The sequence below is a fragment of the Hypanus sabinus genome, chromosome 17 (genome assembly GCF_030144855.1).
Source record: "Hypanus sabinus isolate sHypSab1 chromosome 17, sHypSab1.hap1, whole genome shotgun sequence".
NCBI lineage: Eukaryota > Metazoa > Chordata > Chondrichthyes > Myliobatiformes > Dasyatidae > Hypanus > Hypanus sabinus.
In genome coordinates, this window is record NC_082722.1 from 84622541 (window position 1) to 84649813 (window position 27273).

Below are 27273 nucleotides of genomic sequence, written 5' to 3' on the forward strand. Positions count from 1 at the left end.
GGTTCAAGTGAGAAAAGAGTCAAGGTTTGACCAACTTAAACACCGGGCCAGATTGAAAAGGTCAGGGTGTCAAGCCCAGAGGCACAGCACGGGCCCGTGTTCAGCTTGCTGCTCAGTGAAGCTTACTTATCTCGGCACTGAACTGAGGTTGTGGCTTGCAACCAAATGGGCTGTTGGATCAGCTGTGAACTCATTTATTTGAAAGCAACATCCATCATTAGGGTCCCCACCACCCTGGACATGCTGTCTTCTCGCTGCTGCGTTTAGAAAGAAGGTACAGGAGCCTCAGAACTCAGACCACCAGGTTCAACAACAGTTACTACCCCTCAACCATGAGGCTCTTGAACCAAGGGGATAACTTCAGATGCCCCATCATTGAAAGGTTCCCACAACCAATGGACTCACTTTCAAGTACTCTTTACCTCATGTCCTCAATACTTATTATTTATTTATTTATTATTATTCTTACTTTTTGTATTTGCGGTTTGTCGCCTTCTTCATTTTGGTTGAATGCCCAAGTTGTGCGGTCTTTCATTGATCCTTTTATGGTTATTATTTTATAGATTTATTGAGTGTGCCTACAAGAAAATGAGTCTTATGGTTGTATATAGTAATATATATGTACTTTATAATAAATTTATTTCGAACTTTTCATTTTGAATATTATTTGCTTACTTTTTATTGTTTGCACAATTTGTTCTTTTTGTTTTTGAACATGGGGTCTTTGACTGTCTTCATCTTTAATGGGTTATATTGGATTTGTTTTATGGCTGTCTGTAAGGAGATTAATTTCAAGGTTGTATACAGTATACATACTTTGATAATAAATGTTATGTACTGCTGTACATAAGCAAGCATTTGGGAGACCGATGATAAGGTTATGCTACCTCCTTCAGGTCTCAAGGCATCTTCTGCTGTGGAGAAACTTAATTTGTGGCCGCAATTCCAACTTGCAGACTGTTTGAATTATGAAATGATCTCGGGAACAGAACCCTGTCCTAAGCTGGGGGTGGGGTCCTGTACAATGGTCTGCTGTAGCCTGCATCTCTTCAGCAGATTCCTCAATTTTGGCTTCAGTGTCAGTCTTGCATCAATATCTATCATTTCTTGGGTCTGGAGTGTTGAGGTGGACTTGACATGTGAATATGAAGACCAGTCAGTCAGCCTCAATCCTACTCCACCAAGTCTCATGATTCTTTGAGAGAGGAAGCTCTTTCTCAGATCCATCTGAAATTGATTACCCTTTGCTTGGAATCTTTGCCCTGTCCTAGATGATCTCATTTGGGGTAAACATCTTCTCAGTGCCCCATCCATCAATGCCATTCAGAACCTCCACTATCCTACTCAATCTCTCTTCATACATCACCCCCTTGATTCCCATAAACTTCTTATGCACTGCCTCCAAAGTTCCACAACTGAAGTACATCACAGAATCATTTTACAAACCAGCTCAAGTTCTCAGATCTTCTTCCATCAGTCTCTTAAATTTAAATTTAAACAACTTCCCTCAGAAGAAAATTGACAGATCAACATTTTTAAGTATGGTCCTAAATTATGGAGGCTAGAACCCAAAACCTAAAACTACATGGGATGCACTCAGTTGACACTTTTAAATGCCAGCTCAAAACCTATTTATTTAACCCTTGCTTTTAACTAACGTAATTTTCTATTTTATTTTTCTGTTTGCCTGACATCATTTGTTTGAAAAGAGCTCTATAAATAAAATGCAAGCAAGTCATCCTTTAAACATAGAACATGGAAAACAGAAGAACTGGCCCTTTGGTCCACAATGTCACGCTGAACTAAATAAACTAATGTTATCACTTCTCTACTACCCGTATGTGATCAATTTCCTATAGTCATATGCTTGTATAAATGCCCTCACCACCACATCTGGCAGCCCATTCTACACATCCACCACTGTGTGAAATCTCCCCCCCCCCGCCCCAAACATTTCCTTTTGAACATCCGCCCTCTCATCTTAAATACATGGTCTCTAGTACTAGACATTTTGAACTTGAGATAAGGGGATGGGCGGTCCACTCTGTCTTTTATAATCTTACAAACTTCTATCAGATCTCCCCTATGCCTCCACTACCCCAGAGAAAACAACCAGTTCTTATACCACATGCCCTCTAATCCAGGTAGCATTCTGATAAACATCCCCTGTACCATCTGACCCAGGCAGCATCCCGGTGAATCTATTCTGCACCTTCTTGGAAGGCCCCACAACCTTCCTACAATGGATCTGTCTGAATTGAGGCGGAGGGAGGGTTCGGGGGACGTCGAGATGGTGGGGGGAGGGCAACATCGGCCAATAACTTATTTTCTGCACTGGCCTCTGGTTGAGGGCCAGGTTCTGAAGCCCAGTTCGTCACGCATTAACATGCAACACGCCAGCGCAAACCTCCTCAACCGCCATCTTAGTAACGGTCCGAGCCAATCCGCCTCCCCCGGACCCTCGGGCTCGGACTGCTGTTCCGCTCCTGCAGCACCCGGACTCTCCGTGACGGCGCACTTCCTGCCTCAGCCGGGCCGAGCCGAGCCGAGCCGAGCGGGCCGAGCGGGCCGGCGGACAAGCCCAGAGCCTGCGCCTTCTCGTCTCGACCTCTGATTGTCGAACCTGCGGGAGACGCTTCGGTCACGGCGGGCTTCCAGCCCCACTGACAAATGCTGAGGGGGCAGAGTGAACAGACCAATATAACTCCTCAACCACTAGAATTCTGAGGATATATTTTATCTAAAACAGCAAGGACGGCGATAAAGCTGCACAGATAGCTGTGGGTTGTACCATGCTTTCCAATTTATTAAGCATCACACCTGAATTGGTGTCTTATTACTATGTCCGGTGTTGGAGCCGATGTACATCAGCCATTGCTAGGAGTGTAAAGATCCATAAATTTCTGCAGAGGAATTTGGGTACAGCAGCATCCTCGTTCGCAAGGACAGAACAGGTCTTCACCAGGGCTGCTAACTTTGCAGACAGACTGGCTATTGTGGATGATCGTGGACGTTACACATACAGGGATCTATATAGGTGCAGTCAGGCCCTTTCAAGGGAGATTCAGAGTGCCTTGGGTTGTTTTGATGGTGATATTCGGGAGCAGAGAATTTCAATCCTGTGTCCAAACGATGTATCTTTTGTGATTGCGCAGTGGGCTTCCTGGATGAGTGGTGGTGTTGCAGTACCACTCAGTCATAAGCACCCAGCTTCTCAGCTGGAGTATGTTGTCCATGACTCTCAAAGCACTTTAATCATCGTGGAGGAGAACTACATCAAATGGGTTACACCAGTTGCTAACAAACTGCAGGTGAAATGCCTTCCATTGTATAAGTCCCACCGAATGGTCCCTGACACCATGCAACCGGACCAATGTGCTGGCACTCCAGTGGCAGATGCTACCTATGTTGTGACAGACTGGAGAGGTAGAGGAGCCATGATCTTGTACACCAGTGGAACAACAGGACAGCCCAAAGGAGTCCTCACCACCCATGGCATCTTGCAGAGTCAGGTGATTTTCCACTTTTTTTTCCCTTAATCCTTGTACTGAGCTTGCTGCTGCCTTTCAGCATGCTATTATAAGATATATTAAAATGTACAGCCCAAAAGAGGGTGGGGAGTGTGAGCATCCAGCCTCTGGCCCCTGGCCCAGACTCACAGACATCAGTTTAGTGGATACACCAATGAATGTTTATACTGTCTCTTATTAGAGATGGTCATGCCTGGCACTGCCTTGGCATGAATTTTACATCCCTTGTTAGTCCATGCCTGCATTGTCAACCTTTCATTGCATGCAGGCACCTTTGTTTGCTGGGGAGCTGTGAAGAATCATTAATGATCCAGCTTGTGTTATCATTAGTGGGATCGTCACATTTAATAACTAGCAAAACAGAGATGGAGATGGAAGATCCTTGCTACCCTAAGTGCCAGTGGTGTAATGGGAAGTAAGTAAATAAGCTAGCAAAACTTCTCAACAAGTCGAAAGATGATTTGGATGATAATGTGGTTAACTGGATCAGCAAATTTGTGGATGACACCAAGATTGGGGGTATAGTGGACAGTGAAGAAGATTATCATGGCTTGCAGAGGGATCTACATCAACTGGAAAAATGGGTTGAAAAGTGGCAGATAGAATTTAATGTAGACAAGTACGAGGTTTTGCACTTCAGTTAGGAATACCAGGTCTTACACAGTGAACAGTAGGGCACTGAGGAGTGTGGTAGAACAAAGGAATCTGACGCTACAGGTACATAATTCATTGAAAGTGACATCACAGGTAGACTGGTTCATAAAGAAAGCTTTTGGCACATTGGCCTTTGTAAGTCAATGTATTGAGTACAGAAGATGGGATGTCATGTTGAAGTTGTATAAGCCAATTGGTGAGGCCTAATTTGGAGTATTTTGTACAGTTTGATCACCTACCTACAGGAAAGAATGTCACTGGGTCTGGAGGACCTGAGTCTGGACTGAATTCTTCAGAACATAGAAGATCGAGGGGAGATTTGATAGAGATTTACAAAATTTTGAGGATTATAGATAGGGGAAATGCAAGTAGGCTTTTCCCACTGAGGTTGGATGGACTACAATCAGGGGTCGCGGGTTAAGGGTGAAAGGTGAAAAGTTTAAGGAGTGCCTGAGGGGAAACTTCTTCACTCAGAGGGTTGTGAGAGTGGTGCATGTAAGCTTGATTTCTAAGTTTAAGAGAAGTTTGGATCAGTACATGGATTGTAGAGATATGAGTGGCTTTGGTCCCGGTGCAAGTCACTGGGAATAGACAGTTTACATGTTTTTCGACATGCACTAGATGAGATGAAGGGTGTGTTTCTCTGTGACTCTGTAGTGGAGAAGGATGAGAATGAGAGTGCCAGAACAGATAGTGGAGAGATTTTGGGGACAGATGACAAAGTCAGAAATTAAAAGGTTGCACATGGTGCGACTAATGTCCCGAGCTGCATATATTTCAATGCAAGAAGAATCGTAGAAAAGGCACATGAGCTCAGGGCATGGATCAACATGTGGAATTATAGTTTTGTAGCCATTAGTGAGACTTGGTAGCAGGAGAGCAGGACTGACAGCTCAATGTTCCGGAGTTCCATTGGTTTAGACGCAACAGAACGGGAGGAATTAAAGGAGGAGGGGCAGCCAAGACAGACTGGAGAACTCATCTATTGAGGCGTTATTGGTGGAACTGAGAAATAGGAAAGATATGACCATGTTAATGAAGCTATTTTGCAGACCACCCAACAGTCCGAGGGATTTAGAGCAACTAACTTGGAGAGAGATCGCAGACTGTTGCAAGAAACATAGTGTGTTCAGGAAAGTTTCCTTAATCAGTACATAGAAGTCCCAGTGAGAGAGTGTGATATTTGATGTGTTATTGGGCAATAAGATGAGGTGAAAGAGAACCCGAAGGGATTCTACAGATATGTTAAGAGCAAAAGGACAAATTGGTCCTTTGGACGATCACCCATGCATAGCCATAAGAGATGGGTGTGATCTTAAATGCGTCTTTTGAGGAGTGTAGTCGAACAAAGGGATCTGGGAATACACGTCCATAATTCATTGAAAGTGGTTTTTCAGGTTGATAGGGTCGTAAAGAAAGCTTTTGGCACACTGGCCTTGTAAATCAATGTATTGAGTCGGGAGATGGGATGTTGTGCTGGAGTTGTGTCAGACATTGGTGAGGCCAAATTCAGAGTATTGTTTGCTGTTTTGGTCACCTACCTACAGGAAAGAAGTAAATAAGGTTGAAAGAGTACAGAAAAAATTTGCAAGTATGTTACTGGGATCTGAGTTATAAGGAAAGATTGAATAGGTCTGGACTTTATTCCTTAGAACATAGAAGATTGAGAGGAGATTTGATAGAGGTGGACAGAATTGTGAGGGGTATAGATAGGGTAAATGCAAGCAGGCTTTTTCCACTGAGGTTAGGTGGGACTGCAACTAGGGGTTATGGGTTAAGGGTAAAAGGTGAAAAGTTTAAGGGGGACATGGGGGTAACTTCTACACTCAGAGAGTTGTGAGAGTGTGGAATGAGCTGCTAGTGCAAGGGGTGCATGCGAGCTCGATTTCAAAGATTAAGAGAAGTTTGGACAAGGATGGGAGGGGTATGGAGGGCTCTGGTCCCGGTGCAGGTTGATGGGAGTAGGCAGTTTAAATGGCTTCAGCATGGACTAGATGGGACGAAAGGCCTGTTTCTGTGCCTATGAATCTATAACCACTGCAGTGGTCCTGGGACTTAATAATTTCCCTCTGAGCAGTGTGTGCCTCCAACCATAGAGACAATTTTAACATCCACTGGCTTTCATTGTACCAGGACTTTTGGACACTTACCTGCAGGTTTTCTCTGGATTGGTGAAGGTTGAGGGGAGATCTGATAGAGATTTATAAGATTATGAGAGGCACAGATGGAGTAGACAGACTGTTTTCCCGAGGGTTGAAGTGTTTGTCTAATACCAGAGGGCATACATTTAAGGTGAAAGTAGATGTGACGGAGAATTTTGTTTTACACAGAGAGTGGTGGATGCCTGGAATGTGCTGCCTGGGGTGGTGGTGGAGGCAGAAACATGAGAGACTTTGAAGAGACGTTTAGATGACACATGAATGTGAGGAAAATGGAAGGATGTGGACATTATGTAGGCAGAGGGGATTAGATTAGTTGGGCATTTGATTACTAATTTAATTGGTTCGGTACAACACGGTGGGTGAAGGGCCTGTTCCTGTGCTGTATTATTGTATGTTCTGTGTTTAATGCTGACTTGTTATCACAAAGAGGTACTCTCATTTTGCCTTTGGAATTCAGCTCTGCAGCCATGTTTGGACTGAGTTTATGATAAAGCCCAAATCAGAGTGGAATAGCACTACAAATTGTCAGTACAAGCCAATATTTCAGACAATACTGCAGCTGCAGACAAGATCTAGTAATACAGGCACTGAATGTTCAAGTTGATACTTCAGATATTGGGTGGGTGAGCTGAGCTTATGTATTTGGTACATAGTATTTTCGATATTAGTGTATTAATTTTTTGGAAGGATTAATGTAGTCATGAAGTACTTTGCCCCATCTAGTCTGTGCTGACATGGTCTTCTGTCTTGCTACATCTACCTGCATCTGGTCCATAGTCCACCATATCCCTCTCATTCATAACTCTCTGCAAACATCCCTTAAATGTTACAATTGAAATCTCATCTACCACCGCTATGTTAATTATAATAGGTATTAGAGTCATAGAGCAACACAGCTCAGACCAAACCCAACGAGTCAATGCCGAAGTATAGGCATAGGGGATCTCATTGAAACCTATCGAATGTTGAAAGGCCTAGATAGAATGGATGTAGAGAGGAAGTTACCGAAAGTGGTTGAGTCTAGAACACAGACTCAGAATAGAAGGACATCCATTTAGAAAAAAGATGAGGAATTTCTTAAGGCAGTGGGTGGTGAATCTGTTGAATTCATTGCTGCAGATGGCTTTGCAGGCCAAATTATTGGGTATATTTAAAGAGGAGGTTCTTGCTTAGTCAGGGTGTCAAAGGTTACAGGAGAAGTCAGACGATGGGGTTGAGAGGGATAATAAATCAGACATAATGGAATGGTAGAGCAGACTTGATGGTCTGATTGGCATAATTCTGCTGCTATGTCTTTTAATCTTATTAAAGTCACTGTGTGTGCGTTAGCATTAAAGTCATTTAGTTTGCGTGTTAATGTTACGGGGTGTGATATTGATAACCAATAACATTCACCATTCTGCAGATAACCTCGCTGGTGAAGCAGTGGGAATGGAGCAAAGATGATGTTATCCTGCATGTATTACCTCTAAACCATCTACATGGAATCCTTAATAAACTACTGTGTCCACTCTGGGTCGGTGCTGCCTGTGTGATGCTGCCAGAATTCAATGCTCAGCGGGTAAGCAGGGAGCACTCGAAGCTTAGAAGGATAATGGGAGTTGTGGAAGAAAAACATTGCAGAATTCATTAATAACTAACAAAGGCTTGGTTTGATTCTGCAGTTCACTTCCCAGCAGCATGCCAGATGTAAGAAATTTGATTAAGTATCAGAGAAGGGACATGGCACTGTACTTGTTCAGAGGGTTTGTGTGACTGTGTCTGTCAAATAGGGGAATTTGGAGACAAGGGGACCACACAACCTTGCATTCCTGGTGATGGTTGATCATACTGCTTGTCATTCTTCTGGTAAGATGGCAGTGTGCTTGGAATCAGCAGCTTCTCCAGGTCCATCCAAAGATGTTATTGTCTTTTTTATGATTACAAGACACTGCTGGACATTAGGAATTTCAAGTACTGCAGGATTACCACATCAGTGAGTTGCTCTTTAGTGGAAGAGCTGGACCTAGTGTGGCTGTGTTGCTGCTGAAGTCAGTGTGCAAAGACAATGTGCAGTGTATTAGTGAGTGATTGTCTTGTTTTCCTCGTGAGCGAAGATTCTGGACATTGGTAATATAGAATACTGCAAGCCTGGTTCACTTGCCTATTGGTGAGACCAATGGTGGGAGCTGCATCAGCTCAGTGGTAATGTGGATTGGGCCTCTGTTGAAGCTGCCCAGGAGAGACACCAGAGGTGGTGTGGTGCTGGAATCATTTTACACCTTAGTCATGTCGGAATGCTGTTTTATTTGGCTGTATCCATGAATGACAATTAAACTTGAATGTGGATTTTTATATATATATATAAATAGAGAGAGAGAGAGAGAGAGAGAGAGAGAGAGACAAGGGTGATTGATAACTTCGTGGCCTAAGGAGTTGGAAGGAGTCAATTTTAGAAAACCTAACACATTTATTTTTCATCATAGTCCTACATTTACACACACAATCCAGCGGTCATGGAGCATACGGATCTTAGACCTCCAGAAAGCAGGGGTGATTGATACATTTATGGTCTATGGAGATGAGTTATACAGCTCTCGTTACATGCACATGCATTTCAACTCTTTGAGTGATTATGGAGAAAGTTTGAAGTTAGTAACTCATCAGTTAATAACTCATCAGGAGTGATTGATAAGGTCGTGGCCAAAGTGGAAGGAGATGAGTTAATAACTCAGTTAGACTTCAGACCTACACGGAACTACATAAAGTGCACAAAACAGTACAGGACAGTACAATAATGAATAAGCAAGTCTAAAGGCACAGTAAAGGGCAAATTACAATATAATAATAAATAATGTAAATGTAAACAATGTTTTAGCAGGAGTTGAGAAAGAAATTAGCAAAAATTGCAAAGGGAGTGGAGTGGCGTTCAGTTCAGTGTATTTGTGTGTTTTTGTGTGTTGCTTGGATTTCCAGCATCTGCAGATTTTCTCTTGTTTCACATAGGAGCAGAATTAGGCCATTCATCCTATAGAGTCTACTCCCTATTCCATCATGGCTGACCTGGAACCCATGCATCCCCTTACACCTGCCTTTTCACCATATCCTTTGATACCCTTGCTGATCAGGAAATGATCAATTTCCACCATAAATATACCTATGGGCTTGGCCTCCGTCGCAGTCTGTGGCAAAGCATTCCGCAGATTCACTATTTTATCACTAAAAAAATTACTCCTTTCCTCTCCTCCAAAATGCTACCCCTCCAGTTCCGGTTATACCGACCTTGGGTAACATCTTCTCCACATTCACCCTGTCTAGTCCTTTCAACATTTAGTAAGTTATAATGAGATCCCCACGCATTCTTCTAAATTCTCTCCAATGACAATACATTCTTTCTGAGATTTGGGGCCCAAAACTGTTGACAGTACAACAAGTGCGGCCTAATTGGTGTCTACCACCAGAAAATGAGGCTGGAGAAAAAATAATGGGGGCCAAAGAGATGATACATAAACTAAATGAGTATTTTGCTTCAGTCTTCACTATGGAAGACATTAGCAGTGTGCCAGATGTTGAAGGGTGTGAGGGAAGAGAATTGAGTACAGTTACTGTTACAAGGGAGAAGGTGCTCAAAAAGCTGGAAGACCTAAGGGTAGATATGTCACATGGACCAGATGAACTGCACCCTAGGGTACTGAAAGAGGTAGTTGTAGAGATTGTGGAGGCATTAGTAATGATCATTGGACTCTGGCATGGTGCCAGAGGACTGGAAAATTGCAAATGTCACTCCACTCTTAAAGAAAGGAGGAAGGCTACAGAAATGAAATTATAGACCAGTTAGCCTGACCTTAGTGGTTGGGAGGATGTTGAAGTCAATTGTTAAGGATGAGGTTATGGAATATTTGGTGACATAGGACAAGATAGGAAAAAGTCTACATGGTTTCCTGCAGGGAAAATCTTGCCTGATGAACCTTTTGGAATTCATTGAGGAGATTACATGTAGGATAGATAAAGGGGATGCAGTGGATATTGTATATTTGGACTTTCAGAGCCCTTTGACAAGGTGTCACACATGAGCCTGCTTCACAAGTTAAGACTACATGATATTACAGGAAAGTTATTGGCATGGTTAGAGCATTGGCTGATTGGGAGGAAGCAGTGAGTGGGAATAAAAGGTTCCTTTTCTGGTTGGTCGCCAGTGAGTAGTGCTGTTCCGCAGGGGTCGGTGTTGGGACCACGTCTTTTTATGCTGTATATCAAAGCTTTAGATGATGGAATAGATGGCTTTTTTGCCACGTTTGCAGATGATACCAAGGTTGGTGGAGAGATAGATAGTGTTGAGGAAACAGGTAAGCTGTAGAAGGTCGAGGACAGATTAGGAGAATGGGCAGCAAAGTGGCAAATGAAATACAATGTTGGAAAACATTGCATGAAATACAATGCATGGTCGTGCACTTTGATGGAAGAAATAAATGTGCAGACATTTTTCTAAATGGGGAGAAACTCCAATAATCTGAGATGCCAAGGTACTTGAGAGATCTTGTGCAGAACAATCTAAAGGTTAACTTGCAAGTAGAATCGATTGTGAGGACGGCAAATGCAATGTTAGCATTCATTTCAAGAGGTCTAGAATACAAGAGCAGGGGTGTGATGCTGAGGCTTCATAAGGCACTGATGAGGCCTCACACTCAGTATTGTGAACCGTTTGGTGCTCCTTATTGATAAAAATATGTGCTGGCATTGGAGAGGGTTCAGAGGAGGTTCACTAGGGTGATTCTAGGAATGAAAGGGTTATCGTATGAGGAACATTTGGTAGCTCTGGGTCTATACTCACTGGAATTTAGAAGGATGAAGGGGGACTCCATTGAAACCTTTCAAATGTTTGAAAGGCCTAGACAGAGTAGACGTAGAAAAGATATTTTTATGGTGGGGGAGTCTAGAACAAGCGGGCACAGAATAGAGGGACGTCCATTTAAAGCGGAGATGCAAAGAAATTGCTTTAGCCAAAGGGTGGTGAATTTTGTGGAATTTATTACCACAGGCAGCTGTGGAGGCCAGGTGGTTGAGTGTATTTAAGGCAGAGCTCAATAGGTTCTGATTGGACATGGCATCAAAGGTTACAAGGGGCGGGTGAAGACCGTGAAGTGGGGAAAAAGGGATCAGCCGTATTTGTATAATGGAGCAGACTCACTGGGCCAAATGGCCTAATTCTGCTCCTATGTCTTATGGTCGTAGGATCTTATAAAGGCTCAGCATTATCTCCTTGTTTTTATATTCTGTTCCCCTTGAAATAAATGCCAGCATCACATTTGCCTTCTTTACCACAGACTCAGCCTGTAAATTAACCTTCTGGGAATCTTGCACTATTGTTTCTTTTACCAAAATGCATTGTCATGTATTTTCCAACACTGTATTCCATCTGCCACTTTTTGCCCATTCTTCCAATTTGTCTAAGTCCTGCTGCAATCGCATTGCTTCTTCAGCATTACCTACCTCTCCACCTATCTTTGTATGATCCACAAACTTTTGCCACAAAGCCATTAGTTCCGTTATCCAATTCTTTGACAAACAATAGGAAAGTACCGGTGACCGCTGAGGAACACCACCAGCCAACCATAAAAGGCCCCTTTTATTCCCACTTGCTGCCTCCTGCCTGTCAGTCATTCCTCTATCCATGCCAGTATCTTTACTGTAACACCGTAGGATTTTATCTTGTTAAGCAGCCTCATGTGTGGTACTTTATCAAATATCTTCTGAAAATCCAACAGATTTATCAGGCAAGATTTCCTTTCACAGAAACCATGCTGACTTTGACTTATTTTATCATTAGTCTCCATGTACCCTAAAGCCTCATCTTTAATGATAGACTCCAACACTTTACCAACCACTAAGGCTAGGCTGACTGGCATATAAATTCCTTTCTTTTTCCTTCCTCTCTTCTTAAAGAGTGTAGTGACATTTTCAATCTTCTAGTCCTCTGGGACTATGCCAGAATCAAGTGATTCTTGAAAAATCATGACCAATGCATCCATTATCTCTTCAGCAACCTCTCTCAGGACTCTGGAATGTAGTCCATCTGGTCCAGGTGACTGATCCACCTTAAGACCTTTCAGTTTGCCTAGCACTTTTTTCTTTGTAATAGCAATGGCCCTCACTTCTGCTCCCTGACACTCACAGACCTCTGGCACACTGCTAGTGTCTTCCACAGTGAAGACTGATGCAAAGTACCTATTAAGTTTATCTGGTATTACTTTGTCCCCCATTACTACCTCACCCGCATCATTTTCTAGTGGTTCAATATCATCTTTCACCTCCCTTTTACTTGTTATATAACTGAAAATCTTTGAGTATCCTGCTTTATGTTATTGACTATTTGCCCTCATATTTCATCTTTTTCCTCATAGCTTTTTAATTGCCTTTTGTTAGATTTTAAAAGCTTCCCATTCACCCAATGTCCCACTCACTTTTGCTACCTAATATGCCCTTTCCTTGTCAGCCACTGTTGAGTACCCCTGCCATTTGAGAACAACGTTTTCTGTGGGACATATCTATCCTGCGCCTTGTGAACTATTCCCAGAAATTTCAGCCATCTCTGCTCTGCCGTTATCCCTGCCAGTATCCTCCTCCAATCCACCTGGGCAAGCTCCTCTCTCATGCCTCTGTAATTCCCTTTATTCCATTGTGATACTGATACATGTGACTAATGCTTCTCTCTCTCAAACTGCAGTATGAATTCAATCATATTATTTTCACTGCCTCCTATGGGTTCCTTTACATTAATCTGCCTAATAAGATCTGGGTTTTTAGATAGCCTTTCCCCTGGTAGGCTCAAACACAAACTGCTCTAAACAGTCATCTCATAGGCATTCAACAAATTTCCTCTCTTGCAATCCGACACCAACCTGAATTTACCAATCCTATTGCATATTGAAGTCCCCCATTACAATTATGACATTAGCCTTATTTCTTGCCTTTTCTTACTCCCTTTGCAATATCAACCCCACATCTTGACTACTCTTTGGAGGCCTATATATGATTCCCATCTTGGTTTTTTTTTACCTTTGCAGTTTCTTAACTCCACTTGTGGAAGTTGAATCTGGATAACGTCACTCAGGGGACCATACAAGTACAAACTCTTTATTCAAAGCACCCGGGGCTTACTCAGTTAGTCGCTCAAACAGGAACAGTCTGTATGTGACTGTTCCTTCCTGATCCACCAACTAACTCACAATTCCCCTTACAGAAGAGATGTAGTGTTCAGATACCCCACGCATGCCAAGCTGGAGTCAGACTTATCTATTGCTTGGCAGTACCGAGAGAGAAATTACAGAATGGATATAATGGACAGAACGTACACAGAACAGGCTGGTCTTATCTCTGCGCATGACTGCACAAAGATCTTGAAACACTGTCTAACTCCCAGATGAAATATAACTCAGCATGGATGTGGAAGCCAAAGAAAGTGTGCAGAGAAGAAAGGATTTTGCCTGGATTGGGGAGCATGCCTTATGAGAATAGGTTGAGTGAACTCGGCCCTTTCTCCTTGGAGCGATGGAGAATGAGAGCTGACCTGATAGAGGTGTATAAGATGATGAGAAGCATTGATTGTGTGGATAGTCGGAGGCTTTTTCCCAGAGCTGAAATGATTGCCATAAGAGGACACAGGTTTAAGGTGCTGGGGAGTAGGTACAGAGGAGATATCAGGGGTAAGTTTGTTACTCAGAGAGTGGTGAGTGCGTGAAATGGGCTGCCGGCAATGGTGGTGGAGGTGGATACAATAGGGTCTTTTAAGACTTTTGGATAGGTAAATGGAGCTTAGAAAAATTGAGGGCTGTAGGTAAGCCTAGTAATTTTTAAGGTAGGGAGATGTTCAGCACAACCTTGTGGGCCAAAGGGCCTGTATTGTGCTGTAGGTTTCTGTGTTTCTATGGCTTAGCAGTAACTGCTGATCATCAGCAGTTTCTTTCAGAAAAACAGGCTGCTATTGTTTAACTGGCATGCTAACCCTTTTACATACTTCATCATTCCCTCCTTTTGATCATTATATGATCAACAAAGCAGTAATTTTTACAGCGAAAGCGACCGAGTACAGCATTGAGTTATCAGTGGGCAAAAACAGCATACAACAGTAACTATAACAATGATAAGTACAACTATTAGGCCATAATGCAATATCATGCTCCACCTATTATTTAGACCCCTCGGTGAACCCGTGTAAAGCCTTCCCTACTTTCTTAATGTTGTTGATCTCCTTGGCAATGTGCTTGCAGAGGGACGTAATGTTAGTAGACTCATCGGGGATATAGGTGCAGCATTCTGTGCCAATGATAGCACAGGTTCCCCCTTTCTCAGCTGGGATAAAACCTAAAGCCGTCTGATTCTGTAGGACTGTTTGTCGGACGGCTAACATTTCCGTGATCATCTCAGCTGCCTGAGTCTGTGTGCCTAACAGAGCGCTGGCAGTTCATTTGTCAATTCCTCCAGGGCAGCTGCAAACTTAATGATTCCTTGGGAGTTCCTAGCCGTGCCGTAAGATGGGAAGGCAATCATCCAGAATCTCTCAGATTCCGTGATTCCCCGTGTCTGCCTCTGCCAGTCGGGGTGATCCTGCAGCTTGGACACTACCCTTAGGTTGGGGACTAAGTAAGCTAGATAACAGCATCCGCTCCATATTTTTCTGGGCAGGCTGCTGGTCCCACCTGTTGATCACTTCTTCAGGTAGCCACAAGTAGCCTTTATCCCCACAAACCCAATAGGTGCTAGTCAAAGGACGAAGGGAAAAGCCCGCCATTAACATTATAATTATAGATGCTGCATTTGCTGTTCCCCAGGAAAAGTTTCCCCTGGCGATTACAGCAACAAGTTGTATTTGCCACCCGGGCACGGGGCACACGTAGGTGCGGCCAAGAGGCTTCGGGGAGGAGGTCATATTCAACGAGGACCTGAGGTACCACCCTTCAAAACACTGACATTTGTAATCGTTCGGGGTCCCCTTGCAATTTGGGACTTCACTACCCCGGGTGTTATTAGAGAATCCCCAAGCAGAGAGTTCCTTGCTGGAACTGAGGGGGATCACTGACAACTGTGCCATAGTCTTTCCATGCAAGGGTACTTCAGTTCAGTTCAGTTTCAGTTTATTGTCATTTAGAAACCACATATGCAATGCAGTTAAAAAATGAGACAACGTTCCTCCAGAATGATATCACAAAAGCACATGACAAAACAGACTTCAACAGAAAATCCACATAATGTTTGGCAATCCCCAATCCAGAGTCTGGAGAGGCTGCTGCGTATTAATATCGCGTTACCATCTTAGTGTGTTCCCCGGAAAGGAGCTCCAAATCCACCAGACAAAACAAGACTACCCAGACACACCAAGTCAAGAGACCAACTCTACCATCCAACAAACCAAAAACTAAAGCTACAAGACCTGCACAAAACCACATAGTTACAACAGTGCAAACAATACCATAATTGATAAAAAACAGACCATGGGCACAGTAAAAATAGTCCAAAGATGTTAAAAGACGATAAGTTCGAAAGAAACCACCACACAATTTCCACAAGTCCTCAGGGTCCCGATAGACTCATCATCCCACGCAGGCAGCGGAAGGGAATACCCCCGCGATGGACTTCCACGGAGCCGGACTGAGCCTCACAGACGCAGCACACAATGAAAGCGCCCCGACCACAGTGGACTCTTAGTCCGTCAAACTTCCGAGCCTCCGACCAACCCCTCCGGCACAGCTTCTCTGAGCACCATCCTCTGCCGAGTGCATTTAGACACCCCCGCCAATGGCTACTAGCAACGCGACCCCGAGGACTGGGGGCCTGTTCTCAGCAGAGACCCGGACCTCACAGCAGCAGCAGCAACGAAGAAAGCCTTCCTGGAGATTTCCCGGTGTTCCTCCGTGCTCCCACATCCGTTTTTCATCAGATTAGGATTCCACACAGCACCCCGCTTAACAAATAACACATAACAGCTCCGGAGTGGCCGCTGCAAGCTGTGTCGTGCTGCCATCTTAGATGCCTCTTACTTGCACACATATCCAACGTTCCCCTGTTTCTTGGTGTTTGGCATAGTTGTACCAAAGGGACAGGAAAGCATTATGGGCGAGGGGATGTTTTGGCCATGGCATTTGGGGAACTATTCCCTGTGTGGACCTTGGGGAAAGCATGGTTCTAACCTGGGGGGAGCTGCCATGTCTTCGGTGGGCACTGCTTCCACCCTTATGTATGACTCTAGTTGACTGGAAGCCCACAAAAAGAAGGCAAAAGACAATGGCCCAGTACATGGTGAAGTTCCTAATAGGCTCCTTAGTCCGTAATTTTTTTACAGTCAGTACGATGTATCCACCGCGGTTGTCCTTCCAACTTGACTGCCGTGGGCGTGGTGAGCAGTATTTGGAATGGTCCCTTCCTCTGTTGCTCTAATTTGTCACGGCACCAGTTCTTAATTAGTACATAGTCCTCGGGTTCAGTGTTGGGGTAGTCGCCTTCTCTTGTCGTATGCCTGGCGCACCTGTGAGTGTAAGGCTTGGAGAATCTTAGTTAGGTAGCCCATTTATATCAAGAGTGGGAGGCTGTGCGGAACCCCATGGAGAGAAGATTTCAGCTGGTGGCAATCCCGTTTTTTCTCGGGGAGTTGCCCTCATATGGAATAATGCTAAAGGCAATACCTTTAACCAATTAAGTCCCGTTTCCTCTGTAAGTTTTGCCAATTTAGTTTTTAAGGTACCATTTACCCTTTCCACTACACCTGCAGCCTGGGGATGGTGAGAGCAATAAAATTGTTGTTTGATGGATAAGGCATTACAGATTTCCTCATTTACATTTGCTACAAAGTGGGGACTGTTATCTGAACTCAATATTTCTGGTAACCCATACTTCTCGCAACAGTTTTAGCTGCTGTCAGGGCTGTATTATTCGTGGCAGTGATTGCCTTGATCCATCGGCTAAACACATCTATGATCACTAAGCAATATTTGTAACAATATGCTCTAGGTAGTTCAATTAAATTAATTTGTAAACATGAAAAGGGGCCTCCACGTAAGGGAGTGGCGCCCGACACACAGGGTGTCTCCTTTCCCACATTATTCTTACGACATGCTTTAGTCCTCTTTGTTGCCGCTTACTGCAATTTCGAATGCCACTATGTTTGCAGCAAACTGCTTACCCTTCTGACCTTACCAAGGTGAGTACAAGTATGTATATACAAGGAGGATTGGTAGAAACTGGTTAGGGACACAGACCTGTCCTGCAGGGGTGTACCAGAGGCCTGTCACAGGACCCTCCTTACAGCCCATCTGTGACCATAGTCTGTGTTCCTCTTCAGGGGCGTCCCCCTGAAACGTATGTATGACTTGCATGTCTGGCATACCTGTGCTGTCTGAGAGGCACAAGGGGTTTTGGTGGGGCCCTGATGGGACTATAATTTCGAGTGTGCTTCGGTGGAGACGTTATCAGTCTGACAGGTATCAGCAGAGCATTTGATAATGGCGCTGGTATCTGGCGACTCTGCGCGTGCTCTCCCGAGCAAACTGCCCTCTACACTATCCCATACCCGAGAAACCCTCCTAAACCTCCAATTTGCTGCATCTAGCAAGATCAACAACACCCTCACGAAGCTACTGACCCAGCTGGAGATCACCGACGCACCAGAATCGCTTCTTCAACTTCAGACCTTATCTGGACCCGATTGTCGAGGCCTGGTCTGAGGTCCACCACGTTCCCGGAGACCCGCGGCCTGCTACTGTGTCGGAGCGCCTAGAGACATGGCCCATTCCGACCAGCACCTCTCCGAAGCAGACGACCACACAGAAGTGATGTCAGAGACCTCAAGGTACCCCAGACGCTTCCCCGGAGCGACCACCGTAGAGCCCCATTGGTGGCCATCCACAGCTGCTGGAAGTGATGCCTCTGCCGCCGACTTCGGAAATTGAGCCCGGGGCTCGGCTGGAGCGGAGGCCTCTGCAACTGTGACTCAGCCGGCAGCCCGGCCCTCCATGATTAAGTGTCAGCTTTGGGGCCCGACCCGATCGACAGCCAGGGCCCCTGGCAGTTGGAAGTGGCAGCGGAGCCCCCCCCGTCACTCGGACCGACCTGGAGCACAGATGATGCGACCCACCGATTGATCCCTGTGGGTCACGTCCACCAACCTCAAAGAGCTGCCAACAACACACTGCATCAATGGAAACCTGTAAAGATGCTCTATTTACCGAGGAAGCAGGGGAAGAGAGCTGGGCGGAGGGGCTTTAGGGTCCCTCTGCCCACCAGCCTACTAGCTAATGTGCAAGCCATTGAGAACAAGGTGGATGATCTTAAAGGGAGCCTCACCTGCAGGGAGATGTAGAACTGCTGTGTATCCTGTTTCACGGAGACCTGGCTCTCCCCTGCCACCCCCGACTGTGCCATCCGACCAGAGGGATTTTTGATCCATCGGATGGACCGCACGGCGTCGTCGGGCAAGATGAAGGGAGGTGATGTCTGCCTACTGATCAATACTGCGTGGTGCTCAGACACAGTGGCTCCTGCAGTCCGGACCTGGAACATCTGTCGGTGAAGTGTCGTCCCTATTATCTGCCACAGGAATCCACTTTGGTCATACTGACAGTGGTCTACATTCGCCCCCAGCGTATGCTATGAATACACTGTATGCCAACATCAGTGAGACCAGGTATCCAGAGGCTTTGCTCATTACAGCCGGGGACTTTAACCAGGCCAACCATAGAAAAGTGCTGCCAAAATTATACCAACATGTCTCCTGCTCCTCTAGAGGCCCGAATATACTTGACCACTGCTACACAGCAGTCAAGGATGCCTGCCGTTCTGTCCAACGACCTCACTTCGGAAAATCGGACCATCAGTCCGTACTCCTCCTCCCGGCTTACAAACAGAAACTAAAGTGGGAGGTCACGGTGTCAAAAGTGGTGTCACGTTGGACAGAGGAAACTGGTGAGATCCTCCATGACTGCTTTGAATCAGTAGACTGGTTAGTATTCAAGGACTTGGCAGCTAACCTTGATGAGTATGCCTCAGCTGTCATGGACTTTATCTGGAGATGCACAGAGGACTGTGTGTCTTGCAAAATGAGCCGGGTATTCCCTAACTAGAAACCTTGAATGAATTATGAGGTCCAGTCCCTTTTGAAGGCTAGAGCTGCGGCTTTTAAGTCCGGGGATACCCGTTGCTACACGGAATCCAGGCATGAGCTCCGGAAAGCCATTAAGGGCACCAAGAGGCAATATCGAGCCAAGTTGGAAGCCCAGGCTAATCAGAGGGATGCCAGTAGACTATGGCAGGGTCTAAATGAGATCACTGGACACAACGAAAAGGCTGGGAATATCAATAACTGTAGCACTTCTCTTCCTGACAAACTTGATGTATTCTATGCAAGATTCGAACAGAAGAGGAGCGTCCCTCCCCCTCTGGATGAACCCGACCTGGTGGCATCGAGATTCATCGTCACCGAGGAAGACGTTAGAAGAGCCTTCCTGAAGATAAATCCAAGGAAGGTGACAGGCCCAGATGGCATCTTGGGACGGGTTCTCCGGGCCTGTGCAAGGGAGCTAGCCTGAGTGTTTGCTGACATCTTCAACTGCTCCCTGTTTCAGTCTAAGATACCCTCATGTCTTAAGAAGGCAACGATAATCCTGGTGCTGAAGAAAAGCAAGGTGGCATGCCTGAATGACTACCCACCTGTGGCTCTAACATCAATTGCTATGAAGTGCTTCGAGTGATTGGTTATGGCAAACATCAACCATAACCTACCGGTCAACCTCGACGCTTTGCATTTCGCCTACCGGAGCAACAGGTCAATGGAAGATGCCATCTCTCTGGCACTACCTTCCCGCTTAGAACACCTGGAGAATAAAGATGCATATGTAAGGCTCCTTTTCATTGACTACAGCTCTGCCTTTAATACCATCATTCCAAATAAACTGATTCCTAAGCTCTGGAACCTGGGTCTTAGCACTCAGATCTACAGCTGGATTTTCAACTTCCTCACAGACAGGACCCAGGCTGTAAAAATAAGGGACAAGCTCTCCTCTACAATCACTCTGAGCACTGAGTATTCCGGTGTTTTCTTTGACTGGACCCTCTGAGTATTCCGGTGATTTCTTTGACTGGACCCACTGAGTATTCCGGTGTTTTCAGTGAGCGGACCCACTGAATATTCCGGTGTTTTCTTTGACCGGACCCACTGAGAATTCCGGTATTTTCTTTGACCGGACCCACTGAGTATTCCGGTGTTTTCATTGACCGGACCCACTGAGTATTCCGGTGTTTTCAGTGACTCGACCCACTGAGTATTCGGGTGTTTTCAGTGACCCGACCCACTGAGTATTCGGGTGTTTTCATTGACCGGACCCACTGAGTATTCCGGTGTTTTCACTGACCCGACCCACTGAGTATTCCGATGTCTTCAGTGACCCGACCCACTGAATATTCCTGTGTTTTCTTTGACTGGACCCTCTGAGTATTCCGGTGATTTCTTTGACCGGACCCACTGAGTATTCCGGTGTTTTCTTTGACCGGACCCACTGAGTATTCCGGTATTTTCTTTGACCGGACCCACTGAGTATTCCGGTGTTTTCAGTGACCAGACCCACTGAGTATTCCGGTGTTTTCAGTAACCCGACCCACTGAGTATTCCGGTGTTTTCACTGACCCGACCCACTGAGTATTCCAGTGTTTTCACTGACCAGACCCACTGAGTATTCCGGTGTTTTCAGTGACCAGACCCACTGAGTATTCCGGTGTTTCCATTGACCAGACCCACTGAGTATTCCGGTGTTTTCAGTGACCGGACCCACTGAGTATTCCGGTGTTTTCATTCACCGGACCCACTGAGTATTCCGGTGTTTTCAGTGAGTGGACCCACTGAGTATTCCGGTGTTTTCATTGACCCGACCCACTGAGTATTCCGATGTCTTCAGTGACCCGACCCACTGAATATTCCTGTGTTTTCTTTGACTGGACCCTCTGAGTATTCCGGTGATTTCTTTGACCGGACCCACTGAGTATTCCGGTGTTTTCTTTGACCGGACCCACTGAGTATTCCGGTATTTTCTTTGACCGGACCCACTGAGTATTCCGGTATTTTCTTTGACCGGACCCACTGAGTATTCCGGTGTTTTCAGTGACCCGACCCACTGAGTATTCCGGTGTTTTCAGTAACCCGACCCACTGAGTATTCCGGTGTTTTCACTGACCCGACCCACTGAGTATTCCAGTGTTTTCACTGACCAGACCCACTGAGTATTCCGGTGTTTTCAGTGACCAGACCCACTGAGTATTCCGGTGTTTCCATTGACCAGACCCACTGAGTATTCCGGTGTTTTCAGTGACCGGACCCACTGAGTATTCCGGTGTTTTCATTCACCGGACCCACTGAGTATTCCGGTGTTTTCATTGACCGGACCCACTGAGTATTCCGGTGTTTTCAGTGACCGGACCCACTGAGTATTCCGGTGTTTTCAGTGAGTGGACACACTGAGTATTCCGGTGTTTTCAGTGAACGGACCCACTGAGTATTCCGGTGTTTTCAGTGACCCGACCCACTGAGTATTCCGGTGTTTTCAGTGACCCGACCCACTGAGTATTCCGGTGTTTTCAGTGACCGGAGCACCTGAGTATTCCAGTGTTTTCAGTGACCCGACCCACTGAGTATTCCGGTATTTTCATTGACCGGACCCACTGAGTATTCCGGTGTTTTCAGTGACCCGACCCACTGAGTATTCCGGTGTTTTCACTGACCCGACCCACTGAGTATTCCGGTGTTTTCACTGACCAGACCCACTGAGTATTCCGGTGTTTTCAGTGACCAGACCCACTGAGTATTCCGGTGTTTTCACTGACCCGACCCACTGAGTATTCCGGTGTTTTCACTGACCAGACCCACTGAGTATTCCGGTGTTTTCACTGACCGGACCCACTGAGCATTCCAGTGTTTTCAGTGACCCGACCCACTGAGTATTCCGGTGTTTTCAGTAACCCGACCCACTGAGTATTCCGGTGTTTTCAGTGAGTGGACCCACTGAGTATTCCGGTGTTTTCAGTGAGTGGACCCACTGAGTATTCCGGTGTTTTCAGTGAGTGGACCCACTGAGTATTCCGGTGTTTTCAGTGACCCGACCCACTGAGTATTCCGGTGTTTTCAGTGACCCGAACCACTGAGTATTCCGGTGTTTTCAGTGAGTGCACCCACTGAGTATTCCGCTGTTTTCAGTGAGTGGACCCACTGAGTATTCCGGTGTTTTCAGTGAGTGGACCCACTGAGTATTCCGGTGTTTTCACTGACCCGACCCACTGAGTATTCCGGTGTTTTCAGTGACCCGACCCACTGAGTATTCCGGTGTTTTCAGTGACCAGACCCACTGAGTATTCCTGTATTTTCATTGACCGGACCCACTGAGTATTCCGGTGTTTTCAGTGACCAGACCCACTGAGTATTCCTGTATTTTCATTGACCGGACCCACTGAGTATTCCGGTGTTTTCAGTGACCAGACCCACTGAGCATTCCGGTGTTTACTTTGACCCGACCCACTGAGTATTCCGGTGTTTTCAGTGACCGGACCCACTGAGTATTCCGGTGTTTTCAGTGACCGGACCCACTGAGTATTCCGGTGTTTTCAGTGACCGGACCCACTGAGTATTCCGGTGTTTTCAGTGAGTGGACCCACTGAGTATTCCGGTGTTTTCAGTGTCCCGACCCACTGAGTATTCCGGTGTTTTCAGTGACCGGACCCACTGAGTATTCCGGTGTTTTCAGTGACCGGACCCACTGAGTATTCCGGTGTTTTCAGTGACCGGACCCACTGAGTATTCCGGTGTTTTCATTGACCCGACCCACTGAGTATTCCGGTGTTTTCACTGACCCGACCCACTGAGTATTCCGGTGTTTTCAGTGACCCGACCCACTGAGTATTCCTGTATTTTCATTGACCCGACCCACTGAGTATTCCGGTGTTTTCAGTGACCAGACCCACTGAGTATTCCTGTATTTTCATTGACCGGACCCACTGAGTGTTCCGGTGTTTTCATTGACCGGACCCACTGAGTATTCCGGTGTTTTCAGTGACCCGACCCACTGAGTATTCCGGTGTTTTCATTGACCGGACCCACTGAGTATTACGGTGTTTTCACTGACCGGACCAACGGAGTATTCCGGTGTTTTCATTGACCGGACCCACTGAGTATGCAGGTGTTTTCATTGACCGGACCCACTGAGTATTCCGGTGTTTTCATTGACCGGACCCACTGAGTATTCCGGTGTTTTCAGTGAGCGGACCCACTGAGTATTCCGGTGTTTTCATTGACCGGACCCACTGAGTATTCCAGTGTTTCCATTGACCGGACCCACTGAGTATTCCGGTGTTTTCAGTGAGTGGACCCACTGAGTATTCCGGTGTTTTCATTGACCCGACCCACTGAGTATTCCGATGTCTTCAGTGACCCGACCCACTGAATATTCCTGTGTTTTCTTTGACTGGACCCTCTGAGTATTCCGGTGATTTCTTTGACCGGACCCACTGAGTATTCCGGTGTTTTCTTTGACCGGACCCACTGAGTATTCCGGTATTTTCTTTGACCGGACCCACTGAGTATTCCGGTGTTTTCAGTGACCAGACCCACTGAGTATTCCGGTGTTTTCAATGAGCCGACCCACTGAGTATTCCGGTATTTTCTTTGACCGGATCCACTGAGTATTCCGGTGTTTTCATTGACCAGACCCACTGAGTATTCCGGTGTTTTCAGTGACCCGACCCACTGAGTATTCGGGTGTTTTCACTGACCGGACCCACTGAGTATTCCGGTGTTTTCACTGACCGGACCCACTGAGTATTCCGGTGTTTTCATTGACTGGACCCACTGAGTATTCCGGTGTTTTCAGTGACCGGACCCACTGAGTATTCCCGTGTTTTCATTGACCGGTCCCACTGAGTATTCCCGTGTTTTCATTGACCGGTCCCACTGAATATTCCGGTGTTTTCAGTGACCGGACCCACTGAGTATTCCGGTGTTTTCAGTGACCGGACCCACTGAGTATTCCTCTGTTTTCAGTGACCCGACCCACTGAGTATTCCGGTGTTTTCAGTGTCCCGAACCACTGAGTATTCCGGTGTTTTCAGTGACCGGACCCACTGAGTATTCCGTTGTTTTCAGTGACACGACCCACTGAGTATTCCGGTGTTTTCATTGACCGGTCCCACTGAGTATTCCGGTGTTTCCATTCACCAGACCCACTGAGTATTCCGGTGTTTCCATTGACCGGACCCACTGAGTATTCCGCTGTTTTCAGTGACCCGACCCACTGAGTATTCCGGTGTTTTCAGTGAGTGGACCCACTGAGTATTCCAGTGTTTTCAGTGAGTGGACCCACTGAGTATTCCAGTGTTTTCATTGACCGGTTCCACTGAGTATTCCGGTGTTTTCAGTGACCGGACCCACTGAGTATTCCGGTGTTTTCATTGACCGATCCCACTGAATATTCCGGTGTTTTCAGTGAGTGGACCCACTGAGTATTCCGGTGTTTTCAGTGAGTGGACCCACTGAGTATTCCGGTGTTTTCAGTGACCCGACCCACTGAGTATTCCGGTGTTTTCAGTGACCCGAACCACTGAGTATTCCGGTGTTTTCAGTGAGTGCACCCACTGAGTATTCCGCTGTTTTCAGTGAGTGGACCCACTGAGCATTCCGGTGTTTTCAGTGAGTGGACCCACTGAGTATTCCAGTGTTTTCAGTGAGTGGACCCACTGAGTATTCCAGTGTTTTCATTGACCCGACCCACTGAGTATTCCGGTGTTTTCAGTGACCCGACCCACTGAGTATTCCGGTGTTTTCAGTGACCGGACCCACTGAGTATTCCCGTGTTTTCATTGACCGGTCCCACTGAGTATTCCCGTGTTTTCATTGACCGGTCCCACTGAATATTCCGGTGTTTTCAGTGACCGGACCCACTGAGTATTCCGGTGTTTTCAGTGACCGGACCCACTGAGTATTCCTCTGTTTTCAGTGACCCGACCCACTGAGTATTCCGGTGTTTTCAGTGTCCCGAACCACTGAGTATTCCGGTGTTTTCAGTTACCGGACCCACTGAGTATTCCGTTGTTTTCAGTGACACGACCCACTGAGTATTCCGGTGTTTTCATTGACCGGTCCCACTGAGTATTCCGGTGTTTCCATTCACCAGACCCACTGAGTATTCCGGTGTTTCCATTGACCGGACCCACTGAGTATTCCGCTGTTTTCAGTGACCCGACCCACTGAGTATTCCGGTGTTTTCAGTGAGTGGACCCACTGAGTATTCCAGTGTTTTCATTGACCGGTTCCACTGAGTATTCCGGTGTTTTCAGTGACCGGACCCACTGAGTATTCCGGTGTTTTCATTGACCGATCCCACTGAATATTCCGGTGTTTTCAGTGAGTGGACCCACTGAGTATTCCAGTGTTTTCAGTGAGTGGACCCACTGAGTATTCCAGTGTTTTCATTGACTGGTCCCACTGAGTATTCTGGTGTTTTCTGTGACTCGACCCACTGAGTATTCCGGTGTTTTCAGTGACCCGACCCACTGAGTATTCCGGTGTTTTCACTGACCCGACCCACTGAGTATTCCGGTGTTTTCAGTGACCCGACCCACTGAGTATTCCTGTGTTTTCAGTGACCGGACCCACTGAGTGTTCCGGTGTTTTCATTGACCGGACCCACTGAGTATTCCGGTGTTTTCAGTGACCCGACCCACTGAGTATTCCGGTGTTTTCACTGACCGGACCCACTGAGTATTACGGTGTTTTCACTGACCGGACCAACGGAGTATTCCGGTGTTTTCATTGACCGGACCCACTGAGTATGCAGGTGTTTTCATTGACCGGACCCACTGAGTATTCCGGTGTTTTCATTGACCGGACCCACTGAGTATTCCGGTGTTTTCAGTGACCGGACCCACTGAGTATTCCGGTGTTTTCAGTGACCGGACCCACTGAGTATTCCGGTGTTTTCAGTGACCGGACCCACTGAGTATTCCGGTGTTTTCATTGACCCGACCCACTGAGTATTCCGATGTCTTCAGTGACCCGACCCACTGAATATTCCTGTGTTTTCTTTGACTGGACCCTCTGAGTATTCCGGTGATTTCTTTGACCGGACCCACTGAGTATTCCGGTGTTTTCTTTGACCGGACCCACTGAGTATTCCGGTATTTTCTTTGACCGGACCCACTGAGTATTCCGGTGTTTTCAGTGACCAGACCCACTGAGTATTCCGGTGTTTTCAATGAGCCGACCCACTGAGTATTCCGGTATTTTCTTTGACTGGATCCACTGAGTATTCCGGTGTTTTCATTGACCAGACCCACTGAGTATTCCGGTGTTTTCAGTGACCCGACCCACTGAGTATTCGGGTGTTTTCAGTGACCGGACCCACTGAGTATTCCGGTGTTTTCAGTGACCGGACCCACTGAGTATTCCGGTGTTTTATTTGACCGGACCCACTGATTATTCGGGTGTTTTCTTTGACCGGACCCACTGATTATTCCGGTGTTTTCAGTGACCGGACCCACTGAGTATTCCGGTGTTTTCATTGTCCGGAGCCACTTAGTATTCTGGTGTTTTCATTGACTGGACCCACTGAGTATTCCGGTGTTTTCAGTGACCGGACCCACTGAGTATTCCGGTGTTTTCAGTGACCGGACCCACTGAGTATTCCGGTGTTTTCTTTGACCGGACCCACTGAGTATTCCGGTATTTTCTTTGACCGGACCCACTGAGTATTCCGGTGTTTTCAGTGACCAGACCCACTGAGTATTCCGGTGTTTTCAGTGACCAGACCCACTGAGTATTCCGGTGTTTTCAATGAGCCGACCCACTGAGTATTCCGGTATTTTCTTTGACCGGATCCACTGAGTATTCCGGTGTTTTCATTGACCAGACCCACTGAGTATTCCGGTGT

General features: G+C 46.2%; 1 protein-coding gene across 1 annotated transcript in view; it reads left to right on the top strand.

Annotated features, from left to right (window-relative positions):
- Window positions 1–2507: 2507 nt before the first annotated feature.
- The window catches only part of acsf3 (acyl-CoA synthetase family member 3), a 120872-nt gene continuing 96106 nt past the window's right edge, over window positions 2508–27273 (top strand). Inside the window, exons 1-2 of the mRNA XM_059993385.1 lie at window positions 2508–3512; window positions 7752–7907. Of these exons, the coding sequence (XP_059849368.1) occupies window positions 2793–3512; window positions 7752–7907 (876 nt within the window). The 5' untranslated portion in view covers window positions 2508–2792. The remainder of the gene's footprint in view (window positions 3513–7751; window positions 7908–27273) is intronic.